Below are 16,840 nucleotides of genomic sequence, written 5' to 3'. Positions count from 1 at the left end.
TGTCACAGATAATAATAGGACATGTACTTATTGTCTTTCTGTCGCGAGTAGTTAGTACAGTGATAAGAGTATCTGCCATGTCTTACACAAGTGAAGCCTGTAGAGTGAATGGTTTCATATGAGGATGTGAAACTGTCACTCTGCTTCAAGCATCCTTTCACAAGCTAGATGATGCTTATCAACCATGTGAAGATAAAATGGTGTCCGAGTTTGTAAGAAGTGAAAAGGTACAGATATCTCCCTGATGCAGACAGTGCTGTGTGTCACCACAGTGCAAAGTGCAACAATGAGCATCAGAAATTCCCACATTCATAAATACAACCAGAAATCTTTTTAAAAATATATTTCATTTTTAATTCAGGCATGTAACACAGTTACCAAATCAGATAATATTTGCAAAACAGACTGAGAGCTATGAAAAAAAATACATATTTACTATTTTCTTTGACTTTTTTTCCATTAAGAAAATGATAACTCCTCCCATCCAGCCTCAAAAGAACACAGTAGCAGATTAATGTGATAAAAGCATCAGTTCCTCTCTGAGTCTATCTGCGGGCAGCATAAATAACATGAGTCTCCACTTCTCTCTGTGATGCAGGCCTCCTGTTCCTCACTGTTGGCAAGCACAAAGCCAGTGCTGCATCTTTCAGGCCATCAGAGCCCAGAGTCTATAAAGAGAGAACAAACAGATACATGTCAGATAGCTGAGTTAGTGAGAAAACAAACCAAATGTAAAGTTTTAAAACATATAACTATGTAACTAGATGATGATGTAACTAGACTCACCTCAAGCTGTTGTGGATTCTGTCCTTCCCTGGCAGCTGAATGACAGAGACAATATGTCTAATTAGTTAATTTATAATCATTATGCTTACTTTTTGCTGTTACTACATTTAGGCTATAAGCAATTTTGTAGTTTTTCATGGTGCTGACACACATATCCAGTAGATCTTATGAATTACCTGTCTGAAGTTTCCTGTTTTTCACAACCAGACCAATGTTGACCATCACAAGGACAACAGTCAGAGCGCCCAGGATCACACTCGACAGGTTTGCTTTTCCATCAGACTCTTCTACAAGAAACATCATTAAGTTAAACTCTGTTATTGCTTAGGATGCTTAAACTGCTTTCACACATCAGATAATCTGCACTTGGATGGAAAATTTTAGGAAAATTGTACCTGTAATGTAGTCCACATCATCACTGCCTTTTAAAGAAAAATAAATTTAGTTGTGATTTTACTTTGACAGATTTGTGTCATAATCACCTCTATGTTAAAACAGTCAATTTGTCGCCTTTGTAGAAGACACTTGTGAAATTACAGTATATTAAAACTATGAACATAAATGACCAAAGCATGGGGACCAAGAAAACAAAAGAAAGACAAAATTTACCTTTAACATTTAAATGTATAACACTGAAAAACAGGCGTCCCTCTGTGTAAAATCCACAGAAATACAGTCCAGAGTCAGATAAATCCATCTGTTTGATTCTGAGAGAGGTGGTGGAGCTGTCGGATCTCATTTTAAATTTTCCATTTTGAAATCCCTCGCAGTATTCTATGTCCTCGTCAGCACGGAACATAACAGAGATACAGCTGGCCTTGGTTTTGTTCACCAGTCTGAACCACAATGTCACAGATTCACGTTTGACCATGTTGGAGCACTGCAGTGTGACGTCTTCACCAGACTGGACGTCCACAGTCTCAGAAACTGAGACAGAGATCCAGCCTGAGACAAAAAAGGATTCAGATGAAACCAAACAATTAAAGAACCTCAACTCAACTCAAACAAATATGTAAATGATCTTTGAAATCAGTGAATAGTTTAAATTCTGGTGAGATAAAGTTACCAACGTTATAAATGCAGCTGAAAGTAATTTAATGCCAGTACTTACTGTAGCTGAAGAGACTTAAAACTATAATAAAGTTAGAGTTCTTCATGGTGTGTGTGACAGAAGCTCTGCAATGTCCGCAACTGAACTCTGCTCCAGTGAGGCTGCTTTCAACGTAAAGAGGTGGCAGTTTTTTTGATGCCTTTCCTGTTGTTCAAACTGACCACATTAATGCTTTCAGCAAGACACGTGTTGATGCAGAAGGTTGGCTATAATGTTATGTTGTTCTTCAGACCATATTATTTGACAATACTTTTCCTACAGAAGTCACTATTATTTGTAAATGACATGTCAAAACTAATCCCCTCATCCAAAATGAAGACACAAAGACATGCCTAAAGTGAGACTGAATGAAATGCTTTATGCGTAGTTGCACATCACCTTCAGCAGGAAACGTGCCTTGCTTGCTTCAACCCAGCCCATTCTCGTTCCTGCGCCAAAAGCCCATTTTCATGGCAGTGTGATACACCATTGGGTGGCATCAGTTTGTAACACGACTGGACTGAACCTTTCACGGCGTTATGATATGTCACCAGTCTGCTGAACGGCACCTGTCACGTCGGTATGATATGCCTCTAGGTGGCTTCAGAATGTAAAACTGTCGGTAATAACATAATATAAGGAGCTGGAAAGTCTCTATAGGGTGGGCGGAAGGGTTGGTGGATGGGTCCAACAATCAGCGTACTTTCACCCATGAGCTAAGTATTTGCTTCCCGTATGAATGTAGAGCCAAACCATGATGTTTGTTTCCTAAACCTTACCATGTGCTTTTGTTGATGGCCTGGCATTGGTCGTGGTGTCCCCAATCTTCAACAGCAGATGTAAGAGGATACCAAGGGCGTAATATGCAGACATGAAAGGCCACTGAAAAAGCTGCAATATGTGATGACTTGGGATGAGAACGTGTTGTTCAACCACAGGCAGATGCTGCTGGAAATTTCCATAAAGTGCCACATCCTGCCAATTCAAGGAGTGGTGGAGGATCTATGCTGATTGGGTATGGGGGGAACTTACCTCCAGAACTTAATACGGGACCCTCCTTGATGTAGTAAACTTGTACTCTTGGTCAGTCTTCATTTTGTTGAACAATCATTGGAGTCTAAACTTACTTACAATATCACGCTGGAGCCTCCTCATATGGCTACATTCAGATGGTGAAGGACTTTGAGGCCTCTGAAAAGACCTAACCTAGACCTATGATCATGGATGAATCATACATTCATACAGTTATAATTATTCATGATGACATTCAGATACTTTTATATTGAGTAATTTTGCCACAGCACCCTTGTTCGCCGAGATCATATGACTTCTTTGGTTAAGCAACCTTGTGCAAGAGAGTTAATAGAGGTGTAACAATACATTTATCTGGATGAATATCAATTCAATGATTAACAATCCGATATTATTGATGCAAACTGACAACACTGATATGTTGTCATAATCAGGATAGGCCGTAATTTTGACCTTTCCATGGCATGTCTCTGTCCATGCTCAACTACTTCCTAAACATTCAAGCAGTTGTAGTGGCCTAGCACCAGACAGACAACGGAGAGCTGCCAAGAAGAAGACAAAGAGGATATGTACTGATATTGTCTCATGTCGACTGCAGGCAACTATATTAAGTTGAATCCAAATTGTGCCGTGTCAGACTCTTTGATATCAACAAATATTGTTTTGTTGTCAAAATAATTGATACAATATCATTGTGATTCACACCCTTACAGGGTTACACTTCCCACACCTTAGGCATCGGGAAGCCGCTTTCAGCAACTGCCACCAAGGCATTGCCCCCTGGGCTGGGCCACTAGGGCATTGCAGGATTCACAAGATCAAAGAAAGGTGAGTTGAAACCCCACTGCAACACCTCCTCAGACTGCGTTCTGTCCATACTGATAGACTGCACGACTGATGCCACTTGCAAAAAAAGACTCATGGGGGTGTGCAACTATAACTGCTTTTAATAATTTTCTTTAATATGCATGTGTGTATATGTATTGATAATTCAGAGATGTAGCAAATTATTTAACAAACTTATTATGATATCAGTTAAAAAATATTCAGTTTTAACCTTGATGTATGTTTTTCCAAAACTTCTATACAGCTCAAGGCTTCAAATTTCTTCAGACAGTATTTACTGCTTCTTTTCAGATTTTATTTTTAGAAACTAATCTAACAGGCCTCATGAATTTCACCTCTGTTGTGCCAGACCACACTGTGCTGTCTCTTCCTGTCTAACAAGTGATGTGAACGTCACTCTGGGCAGGCTCTTCCTCCACCAAACACCAATCAACTGTTTTTTCTTCTTCTGCGTAGTAGAATTTGACTTAGAGAGAAAGACAATCCTGAGAATTAACGCCGTGCAGCACAAAGACACTTGGAAATGAATCAGCATAAGATCTTTATTGCTAAATGGTGGTTGTTCCTGTCACCTACAAGGCAAACAAAAGCTCTGAAGCAGCATATTAATATGCTCCAGCATCAGTTCCAGTCGCCTGCTGAGTCTATCTGGTGGCAGCATAAACAACATTTGGCTCCAGCTCTCTTCTTTTTGCTCTTGTTGTTCGAAATGTCACTGCTGCGTAGTTCAGGTCATCAGAGCCCACATTCTATGACAAGAGTATTAACAGTCTTAATATGGTGACTCGACATAATTTTAATACCACAATATATTTATATTTTTCCTGCATTTATTTATTTATTTATTTATTTTTGTATATACCATTATTTCGGGGACAAGCGTATCGTAGCTGATACAATTTAGTCCTGGCTGTTTTTTTGGTTGGGCTCTTTGAAAAAATATATAAAAGCAAATGTTAAAATTGAATTTACCTCACTTTGCTCTGGATTCTGTTCTTCTTTATTGGCTTCTTTAAGGCACAGAAACAAAACATCTGGTCAGTTCAATGATCATTTGAATGAGATGAGATACACACAGTGGCTCTGACAAAGTACCTGTCTGAAGTTTCCTGTTTTTCACAATCAGACCAACGATGACTATCACAAGGACAACAGTCAGAGCACCCAGGATCACACTCGTCAGCTTTGCTATTCCCTCAGACTCTTCTACAAGACAGATCATGAAGTTAAACTCAATTTTTGCTTTAGAGGCCTGGCTCAAACTGAATTCGGCCGAACTGCTTTACCTTCACACATCGGATAATCGGAAAGATGACAGAAATTTTTAGGAAAATCTTACTTTTGCAGTTGTATTCCTCATCATCATGTGGCTCACCGCTGCCTTTTATAGAAAGGAAGATACATTTAGTCTTGATTTAACTTTGACAGATTTGTGTATGTTAAAACAGTGAATTTGTCGCCTTTGTAGAAGACACTTGTGAAATTACAGTATATTAAAACCATGAACATAAATAAACAAAGCATTGGTGCCAAGAAAAAAAAAGAAAGACAAAACTTACCTTTAACATTTAAATGTATAACACTGAAAAACAGACGTCCCTCTGTGTAAAATCCACAGAAATACAGTCCAGAGTCAGATAATTCTACCTGTTTGATTCTGAGAGAGGTGGTGGAGCTGTCGGATCTCATTTTAAATTTTCCATTTTGAAATCCCTCGCAGTATTCAGCGTCCTCGTCAGCACGGAACATAACAGAGATACAGCTGGCCTTGGTTTTGTTCACCAGTCTGAACCACAATGTCACAGATTCACGTTTGACCATGTTGGAGCACTGCAGTGTGACGTCTTCACCAGACTGGACGTCCACAGTCTCAGAAACTGAGACAGAGATCCAGCCTGAACCAAACAGCAGAGACAAAAGATTTAGAATGAACTAAATTAAAAAGAAAAAACAACAGAAAACCTCAAACAAATATTTCAAATGAACTTTGAAATAAGTGAATTTTGTTTTAATTCTGGTAGGATAAAGTTAAATGCAGCTGAGAGTAATTTAATGCAAGTACTTACTGTAGCTGAGGAGACTAAAAACTATCATCAAGTTAGAGTTCTTCATGGTGTGTGTGACTGAAGCTCTGCAATGTCCGCCAGTGAACTCTGCTCCAGTGAGGCTGCTTTCAACGTAAAGAGGAGGGGTGTGTTTTTTAGTTGTCTGTCCTGTTGATCAAACCAACCACATTAATGCTTTCAGGAAGACGTGTGTTGATGCAAAATGTTGGCTATAATGTTATGATACTCTTCAGACCATATTATTTGACAAAACCTTTACAACAGAAGTCACTTTAGTTTACAAATGACATATCAAAGCCTCTATGTAAAATTGTCAAATCTTATCCCCTCATCCAAAATGAAGACACACACAATTACTTGTGTTTATTTTTATCAAAAGAAAGTGTCTCAGTCATGAGACACCTGTGAGATTGTCGACTGCCCCTTCATCCAAAATTAAAGATACACACAGCTGCAGGGTGTTGCCCTTGGACACAGTACAGTATAGCATGCTAAAGTGACAGTAAACAATCTATGTTTTCAATGTATTCATACATACATCATTCACAGCCAGGGGTCCTATCCCCCTTTTCCACCAAATTAACTCTGGTTCTTGAGCTGGTTCCATTCAGGACTCTTGGAACCTTGGTGCTATTTAGCAAACCAGACTGCATTATAAGCAGGGATGTGTACTCAATAAAAGGTGTTGTCACATTTCTGTCACAACAGAAATTTTTTGTCAACATTTTGGTCAAAATGCTCCGAACTGTTCAAAATTAGGTGGAGGAACTGGCACCAAACTGGCTCCATGTTGGTAGATAAGGGGTACTAGAGCTGAGTCTTGCCATTTAGGTTCTGCTTCCTCAGCAGGCTTAAAGTTTGTCATTCCCGTCAACCACTGGCAGACTGGATGGACTTAAAATTTCCAAAAATGACATCCTACCACCGTGAGTCCACTGTGTCTGAAAACAGAGCCATTTCGCGTTGCAGACCTGGGGGCAAGGCAAGGTGGTGATGAACCTCTCCCCCACTTTCAAGCTTGGACCAGCACAACAGGAACCACCATGGAAAGGACTTGCATTCATTCCTAAACTCCCTTCCAAGAGGAATCAGAGACAAGACTTAACAGTTCAACTCTCTGGGTACCACTGATGCCTGAAGCTCTGCGCTTTCTCTGGCCAGCCACCAGACAAGGAGCTTACCCTTTCTGCTTAAAATCATCCTGGGAGTCAGACCCCGCATGACCTCCTGAAGGAACTTCTGTTTCTATTTCACATGGACCAACACACCACCAGAAACATAGAACAAGAACGTAGCAGCTTGTTGGAGCTTGAACAGCAGGCCTTGGACGAACTCCAGCATGAATTACTATGTCCCACTGGAGGCTCTGATATATATAAAGATGGCAGCTTAAATAACTGGTATTCTGGATTCCACAGTCTGGGACTAAACCATCACAAAGACGCAGAGAGCTTATTTGTTGGGTGAAGGCACACCATGGCAGAGATTTTTCTATCTCCTGCCGAAGGCTCCGCACTATTGCCTGGTCACCCTCAAAATACCACCAGGGAGGCAGATGATGTTGAATTGTGGAAGTGAAAGCTATCAGATAGCAGAGTTCCTGGATCACTACCTGAACATCCTCTCTATGTGGCACAGTAGTTACATCAAGAGCACTCAACATTTTCTGGTTGAGGTTGCAAGAGTCCTGCTTGATGTTCTTGTTGGCCATAGACAGTTACAAAAACCTCAATGCCTGAATGGGGTGGTAGGCAGCGATAGCCATCATGGGAAAGTATCTGGAATGCCCTGATCGGAAAAGGTCAGGGGTGCAAAGAATAATGATGTAGTTGACCAAAATCAATGACCAAATTGGTTGGTAAGGAAATTCAATTATTGATTAGTTGGTGATGTCATCGGTTATAATGTGAGTTGCTGCCTAAGGACGGTAGTGACACCACTTACTACTATGGCAAAGCCTTCATGACCAAAAGTCCCCAAATGTGCAAGAGCATTTTACTCTTAAGTCGGCCAAAAAAAGTGGGAACTGTAACATTTGTAAAGCTAACCTTGCCTTGCCTTGGCGTACATCATTTAGGCTGCAGGAATAATTTAGGCTGAGATGAAAGTTTATCACATAAATGCCTGGCAGTATTGAGATGGAGGGTATAATTTCCCACTGATGGGAATATGTGCCGTAGTGAAGCTAGCATGACATATTGGAAGCATAGTCCACCTGTGGCCTCAAACTAGCTGCCACACGTTGTGCTATGATTTGGCATGAGTTGCTCTCTATGAGTGCTGTCTGGATGCTGATATTTCCTAGAAACATGGGCAGATTATGAAACAATGGGCCCCTGGTTATGGATATATGAAGGGCCCCACTACCTGTTCTATATAGGTGCAAGACCCAAACTTTGTAGTTGGATTTGCATCTTTTTGTGGTTTTGTGTCTCTTTGTAGCCATTTTGTGTTGCAGTCTATCATTATTTTTGCGTGGGAGTACATCATTTAGGCTGGAGCATCTGAAGAGGAGGCAAGTTGGCTGTCTGAATGATAAAGACAAATAAAGAACAGTCCTTTGTTTCACTGGAATCTCTCTTAATCCTGGAATCCTGGAAAAGCGTCACTCAACCGGTTGACTATTTTTCTATATACCGATCTAACAGGACAGAGGACTTTGGCAGGGTGAAAAGCAGGAAGCGCGTGCTTCATTGTGAATAAGGACTGATGTGAGAGTAATAATATTGCAATGCTGTCCTGTTCCTGCTTGCCCTGTACCACAAGGGGTTTGAATCACTGCAATACACCGCTCAGAGGCAGCTGTGGGGTCACTGTGTTTGGGATGAGCGACTGTGCAGCTAAGTTGTTGAGATCAAGGTATATAAACAAACCACGATGCATTTCCCCAAGGGCAAAAGAGGTCAGGAAATTGTGTTTTATATGACTTTACATGACAAATTGATTGACTGACTGATTGTTGCTTAGCCAACCTGCTTGGTCTTGGACAGGACTTGATTTCAAATGAACATGCTGTTGTTTCAGCAGAAAAGTTAATCAAAAGACATAGTTTTGAATTAAGTATTCATCTATATTGTCCTTGTTGTAAGTTAGAACTTACATAAAATAAGTTCAAGCTAAGTTTAATACCTGCTAGCTAAATAAGAGCCATTGAGTAACTGTGCAATTCACAGTCCGAAAAGTGGAATATTCTTTTCAATGATAAATAGAATATTTGACTATCAAAATAGATGTCTGTTGCCATAGAGCAGGTAATTCTTAACCCTCCTCTCAGCCTGACAATGAATGACCTGACTGCAAGTCAAGGGAACGGCAATGGAGAAGTGTCCCTTGTCCTTTGCTGTGACCCCACATAATGTCAGCTTATAAGAAGATTTTCCACCTTCTCACCAGGGCATTATAGGATTGGGTCTTATGGCCCATACCTGGGATAACTTACCCTACTGTCTCTGTGTTGTCCTTAACAGATTTTGTTAAAGGCTCTGTTAAAGGAAGAACGGAAGAGACAACCTCCAGTGCTTGGTATGAGTACTTCTGAATCTCCTATACACAAACCATCACTTGACATAGGCCCAGCTGGTGATAAGGAAACAACCACGCCCTAAACACCCTGTACAAGTGAGAAAATGGCTCCCACTCTGTGTTCACACTAGAAACTACAGAGCAGAATCATAGCCAGAGAGAGAGAGAGAGAGAGCAAATGTTTATTTTTAGGAACTAATCTCACAGGCCTCATGATTTTCACCTCTGTTGTGCCAGACCACAACTGTGTTGTCTCTTCCTTCCTCAAAGAAGAGATGTGAATGTCACTCACTCCTTTACTGCTGCAGACCTCAATTGTTTGTTTGTTTTTATTTGCGAAATAGACTTTCACTTAGTGAAAGGAAATCCTGAGAATTAGGAAGACACTTGGAAATGACTCAACTTAAGATCTTTATTGATAAATGGTTCCTGTCACCTACAAGTCAAACAAAAGCTCTGAAGCAGCACATTAATATGCTCCAGCATCAGTTCCAGTCGCCTGCTGAGTCTATCTGGTGGCAGCATAAACAACATTTAACTCCAGCTCTCTTCTTTTTGCTCTTGTTGTTCGAAATGTCACTGCTGCGTAGTTCACGTCATCAGAGCCCACGTTCTGCAAAAGAACATTTACAGTCTTAATGCCGTGATTTAACATACTTTTAATTACCACAATATAGCCCCACAGGCACTGGATTTTGGGTAGGATACAGATATTACTGTTTGGCAAATATACATTTTTGAGTTTTGAATTTCTTATTCAGTAGAGCTCTATCAAACAATATTTAGACACAAATGTTAAAATTGGATTTACCTGACTTTGCTCTGGTTTCTGTTCTTCTTCATTGGCTAAGCGAAAAAGGCAAAACATTTGGTATCAGTTCACTGATTGTCTTTGATAAAGCAGGAGTTTGCAATTTGAAGAATTTTTTTAGTGGCAACAAAACCCAATAAAAGATCAATACAGTAGCTCTGAGAAAGTACCTGTCTGACGTTTCCTGTTTTTCACAACCAGAACTTTTTTTAAATTTTTTTTAAAATTTTTTTCTTTTGTTTTTGTAGTCATATAACTTTTAATCCATTCATGTGACATCATTAAATGATGTCACTTCAATGAATATGTATGCTGAAATTTTCAGCATACATATTCTGATTTTCCAGGTTGTCCTGAAAAAGAAAGATATTTATTACTTGACTGTACTTTATGTGTGGATGTCTTGTCTCAGTTCTCAGGTAGCCTACAATGATATGGTTTGGTATATGTTCATATTAAAAATTGATAAGATTAAATTTGCATGTTCATAATGAATGACTCTCAGTTCATAATGACCGACTCTGTGTTGGAAGAATACTGTCTGGGAGCATTAATTTTGGAGAGGGGAAACAGCCAAAGGCAGGCAGGATGTGGTGCTCATGTGCCACCCCTGGAACACCCCCACATTTAAAATCACTGCTCCACCCCTGGCTAGGCCTTTGATGTGTGTGTGGTTATGGCTGAAAACCTGTCTTCCTGGTTGAGACTTTACCGTTGTTATTTGTTGCCTGCTAGTGGTGCCTACACTTTGTTTTTCCAAAACATCTAGCCTCGGATTGTTTTTTCAAATTTTGTTTTTAAAAGCATCTTATTTTCACTGCAGTCATGCTCAGACACCACTGCTCTCTCTTCCTGTTAAACAAGTGCTGTGTGTCTCACTCACTCCTCTTCTGTGTCTAAAGGGTGAGGTGAAAAGAAGATTTTACCAAGTGAAGGAAGGAATAAAGAAGCAACAAGACTCATTATTAACAAAAAAAGATGTACATTTTGCATAAATACTGCAACATTATGATAAAAATCACATTGTTTCTGGTGACATGGGAGATGATTACATTCAAAACATGTTTCACCATGCGGTGCAGTTAAAGTTGCCCTGATTCAACTGGCAGAAAAAAGTTGATGTGAAGTTATAAAAACACAGAAATGTCTCTGCCATCAAAGTCTTTACAACTCATGTAAAAACAAAGATGGCACTTGACTTCTTCCTCACTCACCAACTGCAGTGTTGCTCAGCAGCTATGTGCTCAATGCTGCCACTGCTGGCCAGAAAATATACTACAGTAATACTATTAATTTAAATGGTGGCTTCATTTACATGTCTTTCCTCATAGCATAGTTTTGTGAGGTGACCATCCAGGAATGTGATATAGCATGTGGTGTGAGGGTCTTGGCTCCTCTCAGCCTCCACTTGCTTCTTCTTTGTGGGTGGAAAATCCATGCTGAGTCTTTCAGGGTTCAGGTTCTACAAACAAGAGTAAAATCAATCATGATTTAAACAAGCAACAGAAACAGTCTGAGGCTTAAATCATACAAGCTGCTGTTAATACATTTTTAAGAGTTTATAATTTCATCTTAATATTGACAAGAGAATGTGCAAAAGCAACATAACCATATGAGCGGACCGCCCTCAAACAGTACCTGTCTGACGCTGCACCATTTTGATGACAAGGCAAATGATGACCTTAGTGAGAACAACAGTCACGCTGCTCAGGATCACACTCGTCATGTTTGTTATTTCGCCAGGCTCTTCTACAAGAAAGAGGATTCAATTAGATCCTCTTGGATAATGGTCAAGTGGCATATTTTGTGCATGTTTTAAGTGACCTACTTTACTTGAACTTTACAGGCTTGAGATCTGGCTAATATTAACATGAAAAAATGAACTTATTCCATTACTTGGCAAATGTGAATCTGCACTGTAAATGTTAAAGGACCTGCAGGTGACATTCGGAGCATATCTCTAGCCCCTTTTACTGCCTCTTCAAGTGCATATTATACTGTTATGCTACCTCGTCGTTCTGTTTAAAATGTCAGGCCATTCTCATTCTGAAGTCGTCATATATCACAGCTTTGTCGATGATTTTGGCATCAGACGCTGACGCCAAAAGTGACCTCTCGCTGTGGTAGGATAGGTCGCCGGGTGGCATCAGTTTGTAAAATGGTCAGATGGAACCTTTTGCTGTGTTATGATACACTGCACTCCACCTGTAGTAGCAGTAAGATATTTGGATGGACAGTGTCAGAACATAATGCAGCCAGATGGCACTGGTTGAGGCAGTATGACATGCCGGTGAACGCTGTTTGATAGAAATGCAGCTGCTAACAACAATATATAAGGAACTGGAAAGTCCCTATTGGCTGGTTGGGAGGGATGGTGGATGGGTCCAACAAACACCAGACTTTCACCTAGGAGCTTAGTGTTCACTTCTTGTACGAATGTATAGCCAAACCATGATCTTTTTTTTCTTAAGTTGACCATGTGGGTTTTCACTGACATCCCTGCACTGGTTGCAGCGTCCTGGAATCTTAACACTAGACCCAGAAAGACACTTAGCGTGTTATATGTAGACGTGAAAGTGATATGTGATGACTTGGGATTAACCTGTTGAAAAGGTAGAATCGCAAAGCTGGGGGATAGAGTTGTCTTGCCTTTAAACTGGTAGCAGAGGCAGTAACGGTGCCAAAACAGCATCTGTATAAACTGCTGGCCTGATGGGACTATGGATGGGATGGGCGTGACGTTTTGATGATGTATTATGTGTGCGACCCACTGCTGGGAAATTTGAAAAGTAGTAGAAGAAGTACCAGTAGCAGTTAGCAGTAATCTCAAAGAAGAAGAGCAGTGGCTAGAAATGTCTGGAAATTAGAAACAATGAGGTCCAGGAGCTCCTTAACTTTGGAGCAGAGGAGGAGATCATCCACCATATAACAGAGGTGGTATGTGATTGTTATTGCCATGTTAATGCCATTGTTATTATTCATAAAGCTCTGCTGATGTGTATGTAATATGTCACATTAGAGGCCGACACTGTTGTGTTAGATGTCATGCCTGTTTTGCTTCCATAATGCTGGCATGCTGTCGAAAATCACACACTGGGGTGGCACAATACTGCCTTTGTTTGGTTCTGTGTAAAAACTCAAAGAAGGCATAAAGAAGGGACTTTGAGGTGGCCCTGTAGTACGATTTCTGTATGAAAAGGGCTTATGATTCAGAGTCTGAGCTGGATACCTGCACACAACTCAACATGGAGGTGGTTGTGCTGGCAGCTAGCAGCTAACAGTGTTAACAAGGGGGAAACTGGAGAGTGGGTGTTATGAGCACCGTTCGGAGCACACACAGGGACTCATACACTAACATTCATGCACATGCGGACCATCTAACACAACAATATACAGGGAAGCTCAGATTACAACACACACAGAGGCAGCGTGACTTTACTCTCTGTTTAGGATGCCATCACTGCACTACATCTTTACATAGCACATGTCACATAGAGTTCTAAGTAGAGGCAGGGAGAACATTTAAGCCTGCTTTCCATGTTATCATCACATTATTCATCTCATTTTGACATTACTCCATTTCCAACTTTCAGCATGTTGAAATACCATATATTCTGTATGTTTTCTTTGTGTTAGTTGCTAAATGATACTGTACAACATTCTTACCTTGAACCTTCAAAAATGTTGCATTTACAATTACAGAGTATCTGCTCATGTAAAATCCACAAAAATACAACGCAGAGTCAGACACATCCACATGCTTGATTTTGAGGAAGACAGTGGAGATGTTGGATGTCATTTCATATTTGCCACTCTCAGCTCCATTGCAGAAAGAAGCTGGCTCAACAGAACTATACATGCAGGAAATACAGCGGGGTTGTGTTCTGTTGGCCAGTGCGAACCAGATTGTCTGAGTGGGAGAACTTGAAAAGTTGGAGCACAGCAATGTGACTTCTTCACCAGGCTGAAACTCCACAGTGTGAGACTCAGAAACTGAGACAGAGATCCAGCCTGAAACAAACAGCAGAGACTTCTAAGCTCATAATGCACTAACAGGTAACCATAGTCCTAAATATCTGTGGCTGCAGCTAAATTCTGTTTTGCTTGTGTTTATGAAACTAACCAAATATTAAACATGTAGAGCGATGCCAGTACTTACTGAGGCTGCAGAGAAGTGAAGTGGTCATTATAGTAAAGCTCATCATTGTGCGTATGATCGTCTCACTGCTATGGAGCTTAAAGTCATTGAGCTGCAGGAAGGAGGTTTAAAGAGGGAAGTGGGTTTTACTATATTTACTTTGTCAATCACTGACCACACAATAACCCACAATTCTGCTCACACAGAATGCTCTATTTTCAAGTCAGCACAAAATCACCACAACGTGGCTGGCGCTGCGGCGTACTCTGTTTGCCTGTATTGTGCATGGTGAAACTTTGTCAATAGACCCAAACAGATAGCAGCTGCAGTCACATGATGCATAACAAGACAACTGAGAACCAATTTTTTTTCTTGGGCTATGTCACTCATTGTATGGACCAAAGTCTACAATAAATGCAGATTAAATTAAGATTGATCTGTGTATCTGTGTGTTAATATATCTGGTAAGACAAGCATATTTCCAAAATACAGGAAGGGGGTAAGGAACTCAGTAGTCATTGCAGTAGCATAACTTGCAGAGAGAATAAGGCCTTTATTCGAAACAGGCCTATAGAGATATGCCTTTATTCCTAATATCCCCTGTATTCCCTTTGTTCATATTATTAGATTTTCATGAAACCTCTCCATGTTTGCTGATTTGCTGCCTTTTCAATATGCTGATGATGCAGTTTGTTGCCAATGCAAATGATACTGGATTCCTGTACGTTTTCCTCTTTAACAATGTCACTGTCATTGAAATCAACACTTTCTGGCAACAATAGGCAACAGGATGAAGCATATGTGCTTCTGTTTTCCAATTAAATCTTTATTTTATTGCTTCATAATGTCCCTCAAATGAAGTAAGCATTAGATGCCACCTGGATGTGGGTGGGAGATGTTACCAACAGAGTTGGGTATAATGCGTTACTTTGATTATTTTTTGCGGTAACAAGTAACCTAACGTGTTAGTTTGCTGTTTGAGTAATCAAATACTTGAGTACATTTTCAAACAAGCCATCAGTTACTTCTGTTACTTTTAGAACGCTGGTCCTTCAGCTCCGAAACAGCAACGGCTGTCTTTTGGTTCTAATAACGGAGATAATGTTAAACCTATCAGTCTGAAAGAAGCCACGGAGCTTGTGGCTAGGTACGTGGTAGAAGAAATGCTGCCATTGTCTACGGTGGAGTCTAAAAAAAGGTGGAGAAGGACTCGCTGACAGACAGGTCAGACTAAGAATTGCATTATGCCTGGTACACACTAATGTTACACAACTTTTCTGCCCGTTCTGAATGTCATTCTGTCACATTACACGATTGTGGAGTCATAAAATCGTGCCGTGACTTGGCCGACAGACAAGACACAATACACAGTGGTACTCACCAATCATCCCTGGTCGTCTTTCACGGTGTGTGTGATGTCATTGAGTTATTCTTGTTCTATTTTTATTACTTTTACTATTATTTCAGTCACTGTTTCTGTTAATGTGCCAGCCGAAATGTTGTAGTCACCAAAAAGCGTCAGCAGATGGCAGGAGCTACATTTCAAGCGTCATACCAAACATTCAAGCTACTGTATCCTCCACAATAGGGTGACCATATTTTGATTTTCAGAAAAGAGGACACTCGGCCCGGCCACCAGATAGCCTACTTAAATGATACTCGCAGTTTACTCAAAGATGCCTTATCATTTTAATATATTTAAAATTTATATGTATGGATAGAAAATTCAGTTATATTACAAAATAATATCTCTCAAAGACAGAAATTCAGATAGGCCCCTATAGATAGGACACACACACACACACTAGAGTGTGGCTACCCGATCCGAGCCCAACGGGTCCCGACGGTAGGTCTACCCGACGGGTCTACCCGACGGGTTCACCTCATCAGGACCTGATGAGGTGAACCTGATGACGCTAAATGCGAAACGCGTTGTTCCCTTCATTAAATTTCGATAGTAAAGTCTATGTCAGTGTGCGGAGGATTTTTTTGCATATCTTATGTATAAACTGTATTCGGGCTCGGGTCGGATTCGGTCAGCTTTCAGTGAAAATGTAGTGTAAAAATAAATAAAATCCTATTGTCTGTCCTGTTTATTGCTTGGGCACTGTTATTTACGTGTCAACACCTGAACATAACACACACAGACACACATTGGCTGTTTGTTTCTCTCCCCTCGCTGGAAGTCTCGGACATCCAGCCGCCCGCCTCCGCCTTGATTAAACACTGAAAATAAAATAAAAGAGGGAGACAAGTTTTCCTATTTTATCTTATTTTGTTTTATTTCTCCCTCTCCTCTCACTGGAAGCCTCGGACCTCCTGCCGCCTGCTCCCGTCTCAAACACGGAGGTCTCCCTCTTCGCGGAACAGCCATGGCGCACGCCCAGCCTGTTAAATAGCCTGTAACCATAACAACTGTGTGACACAAACTCAGTGCTTTAGTAATTAAATAATGTCGGGCTCGGTTTGGTTTCGGACATAACAAAACAGAATGACTGTCGGGTTCAGACAGAAATATGCAGCCCGTGCTGCACTCTAACACACACACA

At 40.6% G+C, this 16,840-nt stretch overlaps 1 protein-coding gene and 1 pseudogene across 5 annotated transcripts; both read right to left on the bottom strand.

Annotated features, from left to right (window-relative positions):
* Positions 1-357: 357 nt before the first annotated feature.
* On the bottom strand, positions 358-5,926 carry LOC117246371 (uncharacterized). 4 transcript variants are annotated; one of them, XM_078164367.1, is made up of 6 exons: positions 5,821-5,926; positions 5,314-5,649; positions 1,182-1,208; positions 963-1,073; positions 787-821; positions 358-668 (listed from the first exon to the last, which is right to left on the bottom strand). In XM_078164367.1, exons 1-6 carry the CDS (start codon positions 5,864-5,866, stop codon positions 546-548), a joined length of 678 nt encoding a protein of 225 aa, XP_078020493.1. In that variant the 5' UTR covers positions 5,867-5,926; the 3' UTR covers positions 358-545. The 4 variants fall into 4 exon arrangements, with proteins under 4 accessions (XP_078020493.1, XP_078020494.1, XP_078020495.1 ...); XM_078164368.1 differs by lacking the exons at positions 5,314-5,649; positions 5,821-5,926 and adding exons at positions 1,396-1,731; positions 1,898-2,269; XM_078164366.1 differs by lacking the exons at positions 358-668; positions 787-821; positions 963-1,073; positions 1,182-1,208 and adding exons at positions 3,883-4,503; positions 4,727-4,764; positions 4,850-4,960; positions 5,094-5,135.
* Positions 5,927-9,740: 3,814 nt separating this feature from the next.
* LOC117246450 (uncharacterized) lies at positions 9,741-14,744 on the bottom strand (annotated as a pseudogene). The gene is made up of 6 exons (XR_013488570.1): positions 14,313-14,744; positions 13,804-14,164; positions 12,327-12,358; positions 11,792-11,929; positions 10,154-11,615; positions 9,741-9,955 (listed from the first exon to the last, which is right to left on the bottom strand). The product of XR_013488570.1 is annotated as an uncharacterized LOC117246450 (transcript).
* Between the last annotated feature and the right edge of the window lie 2,096 nt (positions 14,745-16,840).

The sequence above is a fragment of the Epinephelus lanceolatus genome, chromosome 22, assembly GCF_041903045.1.
Source record: "Epinephelus lanceolatus isolate andai-2023 chromosome 22, ASM4190304v1, whole genome shotgun sequence".
Lineage (NCBI taxonomy): Eukaryota > Metazoa > Chordata > Actinopteri > Perciformes > Serranidae > Epinephelus > Epinephelus lanceolatus.
The sequence above is the reverse complement of the archived record's forward strand: the minus strand, read 5'-3'. Positions and strand labels throughout refer to the sequence as shown.

Bases quoted from the DNA above. Each gene is read 5' to 3' on its own strand.
- LOC117246371 (XM_078164367.1), bottom strand. From the start codon at position 5,866: ATGAAGAACTCTAACTTGATGATAGTTTTTAGTCTCCTCAGCTACA. The intron at 5,650-5,820 runs GTAAGTACTTGC...TGTTTGGTTCAG, and splicing joins TTTTAGTCTCCTCAGCTACA to GCTGGATCTCTGTCTCAGTT. The intron at 669-786 runs GTGAGTCTAGTT...CTCTCTTTATAG, and splicing joins AGAATCCACAACAGCTTGAG to ACTCTGGGCTCTGATGGCCT.